The 11,245-nt window shown below is 35.2% G+C and overlaps 1 protein-coding gene across 1 annotated transcript; it reads left to right on the forward strand.

Moving 5' to 3' along the window:
* The first annotated feature begins 283 nt into the window (after window positions 1–283).
* Window positions 284–1,785, forward strand: LOC149895263 (uncharacterized). Its single transcript, XM_090119309.1, has one exon. The coding sequence runs from the start codon at window positions 690–692 to the stop codon at window positions 1,674–1,676; it is 987 nt and encodes a 328-aa protein (XP_089975435.1). The 5' UTR covers window positions 284–689; the 3' UTR covers window positions 1,677–1,785.
* Window positions 1,786–11,245: the final 9,460 nt, after the last annotated feature.

The following is an 11,245-nucleotide window of genomic DNA, read 5'->3' on the forward strand; positions in this document are numbered from 1 at the left end:
CAAATCCTAACAAATTTTCTACCACATCCTACCGTACTTAAAAAGTTATTCCAGACGCAGCTTTTTTTTTCAAATAGATGAATTCTTAAAACTCTATGTGTACACTCTCCTAACAAGCAACCCGCCCAACTTTTCCGCCCGCTCATGAACTATCGTTTAAGATTATGTTTTCATAGACAAAATGCTCACATTAGCGAAGCGCTATTTGCCGGCTGCGCGAAGCGAGAGAAGGAAACAAGGGAGTCTTAATGACAGTTGGAGTGACAGTTACTGTTCTGCAGAAATTTAAGTTTTTAATTAATTATACGTAATTTATTAGTTTAAAAAGTGCACAAAATCATTAATTCTAACACATACTACCTCGATAAATGTTATCTCAGTGTTCTGTTGTGTTATAGTGGACGTATCTCGACGGTTAACACGGCTGACAAACAGCTGATGTAACGGCTGTTACAATCAAACAGCTGATGAACACAAAATCATATTGGAGATAAGGTTTGGAACGATTTATTTATAGTTTCTGGCAGAAGGCCTTTCGTTTTAATATAAATCTCATCCCTCCAACTATTAATATTAAAGATATCAAATATTAAAAAGTTCATATTATATCATACAATAACAACGTTATCTTCACGCCATCTATCTAGTCGATATTACAATAACTGGTGGATCAACTCTTATAAATCATTATGGCTAATAAATGTTCCAGCTGTGGTAAGTTCTTTGCGGCGACAGATGGCGCCAAATGTAACAAATGCAGCGTTACTTACCATAGGCAATGCTGTAACTTAAGCCCCGATACGCGTACAAATGCCAAATGGGTTTGCCAAAAATGCAAGCCGAAAAGCACTGCAAAAGCCTTAGACAATATTACCACACAAGACCATGATATTGACGAGTTCCAGGACGCAAATCCTTCTCGAAGTGATTCACCTTTACTTACACGTGAAATACAACTCTTACGATCCGAGTTATCTAGTTTCAGACTAGAGATATCTAAGCTTTCCGCACTTGTTTCCAACTTTGGCACTAGGCTAGACAATATAGAGGAGCGCGTATCGCAACTTGAAGCCGTTAATACGGGCACCGTGCACGAGCAGGAGCTGATTCAGCAAAATATTGAGTCTATTGATACATTAAAAAAGCAACTGAATGAATCGGAGCAAGAGAAGCTGTTGAACGATATCGAGATAACAAATGTACCGGAGGTTAGTGGCGAGAACTTGCTACATGTCGCTATTACGTTGGCGCAGAAGATCGGATTAACTCTCGATGAACGTGATATAGTGAATGTACATAGGCGTGGGGTACGACGGCGTGCCGAAGTTGAGAGCCCGGGCAGCGCGAGCGACGAGCGAGTGCGCGCGCGCCCCATCGTCGTGCGTCTCACGCGCCGGCATCTGCGCGACGAACTACTGCGTGCGGCGCGCGTGCGCCGCGGTGCCGACACAGCCAATACGGGGGTGGGGGGTCCACCGCGACGATTTTATCTTAATGAACATCTCACGTACACTAATCGTAATTTATTTTATTCAGCTCGCGAAAAACTGGGCCGGTCTAATAACTGGCGCTTTATCTGGACCCGAGGAGGTCGTATTTTTGCCAGGCGAGATAATAAATCAAAAGTCGTATATATAACTTGTGAAAAAGATATAGATGAGGTTTTTTGTTCTTAAACGATTTGGAAATGTTTGTCGTCACTACTTTTATTTTTATGTTCTATCTCAATATTATGAATACGATGTTTTATAATATGTCTACGTTAAATAATTTTAATAATGTATATGCGCCCAATTCAACTCATATTACAATAATTTTAACTTTTTATTTTTTCCTTAACTTAAAAAACTTCAATTTGAAATTTTATTTAGGTATAAAATCGAATCACATAATTAGTAATAATATTGTATTGCATTTTGGTGTTGTCCTATGTGAGAACAAACATCCTATTGATTTACTATTTCCCTCACTCTCGCAATATTTATGTAGTATCCTAATATATTATAATAACTTGTTACTTATATACACTGTATGGCTTTGTATTTGTTACTTGTTGGTCCTTAAGAACAAACAATTATTAATAATATTATTCTTGAACGTATGTGATAGCAATGTTTAATGTTAAGGATAAATTAAAATTTGGATTCTTAAACCCAGGATCACTCGGAACTAATCATGATGAATTTCTTGTGGCTATGTTGCGTCACTCCGTCGATTTGATGGCTATCAATGAGACGTGGCTACGCGAAGGTGAGGAAGGGCGCGCGCCTGTCGTGCCCGGCTACCGGCTGCGTCATGTGCCGCGTCCACCCAGCACTCGTTCGCGCGGAGGTGGTGTCGGGTTTTACATAAAAAAGGGACTATCCGTACAGGTAGTTTCTCATCCTGGACATGCCTTTCCGATGGTAGAACAGATGTGGCTTAAACTCGTAGTTCGTGGTAAAGTGCTGGTCGTGGGTACTGCGTATCGCCCTCCGTGGATGGACTCGGGGATGTTCTTTGAAGCCTTAACTGAAAGTATGGGAACTTTTGTGTGGTGTGATTATATCATTTTATTAGGGGACTTCAACATTAACACTTTAAATTGCAACCACTCAAATTTTTTAAAACTAGATACATTTTTGGGCACCTTTAAATTAAAACAACACGTAACCGAACCCACACATTTCACTGCTAACTCGGAGACATTATTGGACTTGGTTTGCACAAACGTTCCAGTATCATGCGTCACAGTAGACCACATCGGAGCCCTTAGTAACCACGCTTTTATTACAATCTTACTACATCTAAAAAAAGAAAAACCATTGACCAAGCATATTACCTATAGATCCATTAAAACTATCGACAACGACCTTTTTCAACAATCTTTAAATAACATATCGTGGAATAATTTACTGTTACTAGACGATGTAAATGACCTAGTGGCTGCTTTGACTGATATTATATTGTCTCTTTTTGATTTTTACGCGCCCAAAAAGATTATACATATAAGAGAGAAACATTACCCGTGGATAACCTATAATATGAAGAAAATTATGAACTGTCGCGATAAAGCCCAAATTAAAGCGCGGAAAACGAAGCTTAGTGCAGATAAAGACACTTACCTTGAATTAAAACACTATGTAAGGCTCGCTATTCATAGGGAAAAGGTGGCATATTTTGACACATATATTAACAATAATATAAATCGCCCGTCGATAATGTGGAAACATATTAAAGAGCAAGTCCAGATCAACACAAAAAAAGACACTATTTTACCATCCCACATTAATAACCCGGTTGAAATTAATGATCACTTTTTAAATATACCTGGCACCATACCTGTTGACCAGTCAACCCTTACCTACTATCAGTCTCATAGGTTCAATGACTCTGTATTTAAATTCAAGCTTGTCGACGAGAATACCGTACTTAAAACTGTGAATGAGATCAAATCTCAAGCTATAGGCGTTGACGATATCTCGCTAGATATGTTTCTCCTCACCTTGCCTAATTCGCTGCCTACTTTAACCCGTATAATAAATACATCTTTCCAGACTCATACATTCCCACACTCATGGCGTCAAGCAATAGTTTATCCTATACCTAAAAATAACCACCCAGATAGCCTGAAAGATCTCCGACCTATTAGTGTGCTTCCTTGTTTATCAAAGGTTATAGAAAAGCTTGTTCACAAACAATTAACAGAATTCCTGGAACTACATGACATCTTACCTGAGCAACAATCTGGCTTTAGGAAGCATAGAGGTACTGCTACGGCACTCATGGACGTTGTTGATAACGTGTTATGCGCTCAAGATGATGGAAAGGGCACAATCATGCTACTGTTAGACTATTCTCGGGCTTTTGACACAATAGACATTAACCTGCTACTTTGTAAGCTTGTATACTACGGGTTAGATGAGAATAGTGTGAAATGGTTTAACAGTTACCTGTGCAATCGTACTCAAACTGTCTCAGTCTTAAAAGAAGACGGAAGCAGGTCACTCTCGAATACTAGTAGTGTCCTTAGAGGTGTTCCTCAGGGATCAATTTTAGGCCCTCTCATATTTATATTGTACAGTGCAGATGTTGTAAATATGATTAAAAACTGTAACTATCAAATTTACGCAGACGATATACAACTATACTACTCATTTCATCCTAATCAAACTCTTGACGCAATTACTCGAGTAAATTCTGATTTAAAGGATATAAATACATGGTCTGAACGTAACTCACTTATTCTTAACCCATCCAAAACAAAATTTATGATCTTAGGTAATCCATATATAATAAATAAAATTAACCAATATGACATAAATTTAATAATTAAAGACAGAAAAATTGACCGAGTACACGAGGCTCGAAATTTAGGTATAATCTTTGACGAGAACTTAAGATTCGAGAAACACATCAACACTACTATTTCCAATTGCTTTTATCGCTTAAAAACTCTATATAGAATACGAAAATACATTGACACATCTCTTCGCATTCGCCTCTGTGATGCGCTTGTACTGTCCAAGTTCAACTACGCTGATACTGTGTATGGGCCTAGATTGCTCTCACGGACCAAATCAGCAATTCAACGTGTACAAAACGCTTGTGCACGTTATTGCTGGAATATACCGCCACGAACTCATGTCAGTCCATACATTAAGAGTGCCAAACTTTTAAACATGGAGGCGCGTAGGCGTTTACATTTTGCCACACTTCTTTTCGGAATAATGCAAGCCAAAGTTCCACTTTATCTATATACTAAACTTGCTTGGATGGGTGAGCGCAGTGCCCAAAACTATGAAACAAGATCTGCATTCCAAAAACTAGCCATTCCTAGACACCACTCCGCAGCGTTCAGGGGTAGCTTCCGCTACAGTGCCACCATGTGTTGGAATAATCTTCCACCACCACTGCGCCAATTGCGCAATAAAGAAAACTTCCGTATAAAATATCGTAATTACTTATTGATCTCAGCTTCTTGAAGGCCTTGGTGGCACTGAAAGTAATTCCTTAGTTCCTTTTTCATATAGATTCCTGTGTTTGATTTTCATAAAATATTAGTTTCCGTTAGTTTATTTTAATATGTTACTGTTTTTTTATTGTTATTTTTTTTTTGTACGCTTTAAAAAGTTTTTGTTTGTTTTTAGACCTTTTTTACTCTTCTTTGGTTGTTTTAATTGTATTTTTTTTTTTCTCTCATTTCTGATACTCGTTTAATTGTAAGTATTGTTAGTGACGTGTTTTATTAGTTTAATTTTGCTGTTGTTTCAATCTCGTTTATTTTTATTCTTATTTTTTTTTGTATTTCGTAATTGTCAACTCCAAGTGTCATTAGGGGCCACTGAAAATCAGTGGCACGAATGATTTTACTATCATTCGTGCCGAATACTGAGTTGGTCCCTTTTGTCAACGTGAAAATGCCCAGTACCTTCCCACATTATAGTATGAATACATTTTTTTTTTTGATGATAATAATTACTTATTGATGATAAATAATTTAATGTTTGTATTATATGTGTGTTGCTAAATGCCTATATTGTGTAAAATCTCATGCTCTGGTGTATTTGTGTTATGTTGACAATAAACGTTTATTTATTTATTTATTTTATTTATTTAAACATGAATTTTAAGGAAAAAATTAGCAAAATCGTTGAATTATTTTTTACGTGATCACGTGATTGTGGGACACACACTCGGTAAAATGGACACAGAGCAATGCGCGCGCTAATACATAATCTAAGCTTTAAACACATCAATATTTTGTTTGCTCTTCAATCACAAGTTAATGTAGAGCCATTTTAATAGGCAACATTTGACAGTTCAACAAAATTCAACAACGTAACCTAGTAACGGCGACATAGAATAATATGTTATTTCGTTTTGTTAGAATTGCACATTTGCAGAACTTTTTTCAATTACGATTACATATTTATAATAATAATGACCGATACAAGTAATTATTTAAAGATTTGATTTGACTGATAAACCATTCTAAACATAATAAACAATTTCTGATTTAAAGAACTGACGTCGCTACAATTTTGTGTCAATAAACCTTTTCTCTTTTTAAATACCAGAGACTTTACTCTAAAAATCAAAATCTGACATCTAGAATCGAATGCATTGATTACTTGTGAATAAAAATTATCATAAATAATTAATAAATGCGTTGTGTTTTTTTAATTATGTATTATACTTCTCTTATTTTGCTCCTTAAATTTACGAAAGAAAGTATATTACGGGGACAGGGATTCGCCTGATGAATTTTAAAATTGACATAGGTGTTTCAAGTTCGATTGACAAATGTTTCAAGTCCGTATCGATTAATTCGCTTTAATCGATGTTTTTAAGCAGGAAGATAAAATTGATAGATGTCAAATGTTGCCTATTAAATCGGCTCGACTATAATGTAAATAATTTCACATTTCAGACCAAAACCAAACCACCCGCCGATGCGACGAAGTTCAAAGAAGAACCGCCGATTGTATTCGAATGGACTCGTCAGGGGCAATCGTTCGAATACTTCACTGTAACTGCGGGGCCATAGGGGCAAAATGTACATGTGGCATGTAGGCAGATTTGAAGTGAAACTTCGTTAGGCGCGTTGAGTGTCAAATTTCAAGTCATGATAATACCGTCACGTTAATATAGGCGACGATTTTGGTATTGAATCTTAGTGTTTCGACTGAATAAAGTGTATTTTACATATTTTTGAGTTTTATTTATTTGCTGACCTTCCAAAATGATAATAAAATATAATATTTTGCAAAAAATAATTGATTTTTATTACGTAGTTAATACATTACACTGTCTCAGATTAGATAAAAATTAAAACTATATCAGAGCCAGCCTATTCATAAGTTCGCAAACACACGAAAATTTCTGTTAAATACAGCAATAGAATCATCTATAACGATCATGCATTTAGACCAAACGAACATAGAGATAGAGCAAGAGCATTCTTTCGTGATCTTTTAGTGTAAACGAATACTCGTATTCAGTGTTGAATATTGCATATTGTAGTATATTCTTTTCGAACGCACTAAGAACAACGAAAGAATGCTCTACGCCTGTTTTAAAACAATTTGACATAGTGAGGTTAGGTTAGTATACATCGTAAGTTAGTAGGCATCGTAAAACATGGAATCAACATGGAAAGCTATTATTTTATTGACAAGTGTGAAATCTGTGTAATTATAATTTAAAAATCTACAAATATCGAAATCTGTTAAACCTAAATTGTATTGAGTTATTGACTGTAGTCTTATTTATAGTCTTCTTTAAAATATAGGAAGAAATAACATTTATAACTATGTAATGTTGGAACCTCATAAATGAAACAACTCTTTGGGTTGAAGCGTTTTATTAGAATTAAACTTAAAAATAAATACATTTTAATCATACACTAAATCCTACTAATATTATAATTAATGGGAAACTTTGTGAAGATGGATGCATGTTTGTTACTCTTTTACGCAAACACTACTGAACCGAATACAATGAAATTTGATAAGACACAGGCTACTTTTTATTCTGGAAATTTCATGGGAACGGGAACTAGTTACTACGTAACACTCTACTGTTATATTCAATCACCTAAAATTATTTCATTAATTTTACTATTTTAAGGTTTGTTCTATCTGTAAAGAAGTCAGTTCATACAAACACACAGTTACTTATAACTCGATATTGAACGAAGTTTATCATAAGCATAAAGGCTATAATTTACCTATGCTTATAATATAGGAAAGACGAACGTGAACGATTTTCTTTTAATCTTTAAAAATTTCTCATAAAATAATTCAGGTTGGCGCCACATTAGTACCATGGTATTGTAGTCATCTTTGGGCGGGTTCCGCCAAAACTCACCTTGGAGCTTTGGACTCCATCGAGCGACGAGCTTGCAGAATTATTGCCGATCCCTCGTTGATTCGTCGTAACCTTCAAAGTTTAGATCACCGCCGACAAGTTGCATGTCTGTCGGTCTTCTATAGAATACATTTCGGTGAATGTGCGTATGAACTCCACCACCTTATTCCACCTTCTCCATTTCTTTATCGAACATCCAGGCGTGGAATGGGGTTCCATCCCTTCACAGTCGATATACCGCACACACGCACTCAGCGTTATGCGAATTCATTTTTCATTCGAACTGCAAAGGTGTGGAATTCTCTTCCATCGTCAGTATTCCCGGACCATTATAATCTGCAGCTCTTCAAGTCTAGAGTGAATAGGCTTCTTCTAGGCAGACGTGCTCCTTCATAGATCACATCACCGCTTTACATCAGGCGGGATAGTGGTCAAACGCCTGCCTATCATGTATAAAAAAAAAAAAAAAAAAAGGTAAATAATTTCACTAGACTTAAGAAATAAACAAGCAAAGGAAAATCTCCCGCAAAGTTATACCGCGCTTTTTCATAAAATTAAACGTTAAAAAATCTACAACATTATCTCCTATTCTATTCACAGTTCACGAAATAAAATCACTCTAGCTATTTTCTCATAATATATTTACTACAATATTAAGATTTAAGCATACATATGGATATAGTGACAGAGAAAGCGACATTGTTTTATATTATGTAGTGATTAATGCTTTTACACTAAACAAAATTACATTTCCATTTAAAATATACAGTAAACTATGCACAAATGGAAGAATTAGATTTATTTTTGTTTATTCGCAAGTAAAGAGCATCTGTATTTAATATTGTCTATAAAAACATTATTATGTATAGGCAGTTAAAACATTATTTTAAACGTAATCGCAAAAATAAAAACGTAGGCTTCCGTCACCATTCGAAGCGAATACATACGCATATAATATGCATAAAGTTTAATATTTACATTTATAGCATTCAAATCATTCAAGTGCTTTACAAGGAAATTTTTAAGGAATTGTAATCTTTGATCAGGTCATTTAATTTCCATTGAAGTGAAAATGGAAACTGAAATGGCTTAGCTTTTGTACCTATGCAGAAAACTTAACGAAACCCTAATCTATATCAGTACAAAAATTGACCGAAATTGCGTAGACATTGTTAGATAAATTCATTCTAACAATGCAGCAACAAATGCTATTCTATTCGAGGCCGATATTAATTATCGATCGCCAGCTTCAATATTTTTGGATAGTTACAATATGGAAATTGTTATTTTAATATTAAAATAGGTGATTAAATTACTCGATTTTATTCTGAATTCGATTGATTAAAAATGAAGTAATATACGAACTTTTATTAGGTAAGAAACAGGTAGACACTACACACTAATAATTATTGCGAGTACAAATAATAATGCTAAAAACTAAACAATTTTTCTTGCGTAAAATACAAAATACAGCTTATTATTTCTATCAAATGTATATGATGAGCTTAGTACTTTTACAATAAGACTCTATTCGGCTAGGTTTTGTTCGTACATTTAATGTTTGAAAATATCTCTACTAATATATCTCTATAAAATATCTATAAATGATCTATCTATAAAATATCTCTGCTAATCTATATCACATCACATATAGTTAATTTCCTCCACAGGCACGCAGCACGCTGATCAACCACGCGCGCACGCACACCGGCGAGAAGCCGTTCGCTTGCACCGACTGCGGCAGGGCCTTCTCCCAGCGCACCGCCCTCCGCACTCACACACAGCTCGTGCACCTCAAGCTGCCGCGCGGCAAGGTGCGCACACACACACAGCTCGCATAGACACATATAATACACACACGTTATTTATTTGGTTACAATAAACACATTGCAACATATCAAACTATATTTGTGACCACTATACTATTTGTTTGTATAGAGCGCGGTATGAACAGTGACGAACTTGCGAGCGCACTGATCGTTTCTCTGATATTTCTTTTGTACCGCCTACCGTACTTACCAGCTTATGCCACGTAACACTGGCCACAGGCATTCTATAATGAATAAAACTGTTGTTGATCTATTAATTTATCTAACCTACCATTTTCCATTTTCTACCAAATTTTATCAATTTTTCTACTATTTTCTACCAAATCCGACGTATTTTCTACTAAATTCTACCATTTTACTAATAATTTCTACCAATTCTCTACTAAATCCGAAGTTTTTCTACCAAAACCTCCCATTTCCTATCCTTCCTATCCATCCCATCATATTATATTTCTACCAAATCCTAACAAATTTTCTACCACATCCTACCGTACTTAAAAAGTTATTCCAGACGCAGCTTTTTTTTTCAAATAGATGAATTCTTAAAACTCTATGTGTACACTCTCCTAACAAGCAACCCGCCCAACTTTTCCGCCCGCTCATGAACTATCGTTTAAGATTATGTTTTCATAGACAAAATGCTCACATTAGCGAAGCGCTATTTGCCGGCTGCGCGAAGCGAGAGAAGGAAACATGAATTTTAAGGAAAAAATTAGCAAAATCGTTGAATTATTTTTTACGTGATCACGTGATTGTGGGACACACACTCGGTAAAATGGACACAGAGCAATGCGCGCGCTAATACATAATCTAAGCTTTAAACACATCAATATTTTGTTTGCTCTTCAATCACAAGTTAATGTAGAGCCATTTTAATAGGCAACATTTGACAGTTCAACAAAATTCAACAACGTAACCTAGTAACGGCGACATAGAATAATATGTTATTTCGTTTTGTTAGAATTGCACATTTGCAGAACTTTTTTCAATTACGATTACATATTTATAATAATAATGACCGATACAAGTAATTATTTAAAGATTTGATTTGACTGATAAACCATTCTAAACATAATAAACAATTTCTGATTTAAAGAACTGACGTCGCTACAATTTTGTGTCAATAAACCTTTTCTCTTTTTAAATACCAGAGACTTTACTCTAAAAATCGAAATCTGACATCTAGAATCGAATGCATTGATTACTTGTGAATAAAAATTATCATAAATAATTAATAAATGCGTTGTGTTTTTTTAATTATGTATTATACTTCTCTTATTTTGCTCCTTAAATTTACGAAAGAAAGTATATTACGGGGACAGGGATTCGCCTGATGAATTTTAAAATTGACATAGGTGTTTCAAGTTCGATTGACAAATGTTTCAAGTCCGTATCGATTAATTCGCTTTAATCGATGTTTTTAAGCAGGAAGATAAAATTGATAGATGTCAAATGTTGCCTATTAAATCGGCTCGACTATAATATAAATAATTTCACATTTCAGACCAAAACCAAACCACCCGCCGATGCGACGAAGTTCAAAGAAGAACCGCCGATTGTATTCG

The sequence above is a fragment of the Colias eurytheme genome, chromosome 32 (assembly GCF_061535395.1).
Source record: "Colias eurytheme isolate Ceu_HAF_F1 chromosome 32, ilColEury1 Martin Lab GWU primary, whole genome shotgun sequence".
In the NCBI taxonomy this organism is placed as follows: domain Eukaryota; kingdom Metazoa; phylum Arthropoda; class Insecta; order Lepidoptera; family Pieridae; genus Colias; species Colias eurytheme.

Coding starts and splice junctions, on each gene's coding strand:
- LOC149895263 (XM_090119309.1), top strand. CDS start 690: ATGGCTAATAAATGTTCCAGCTGTGGTAAGTTCTTTGCGGCGACAGAT.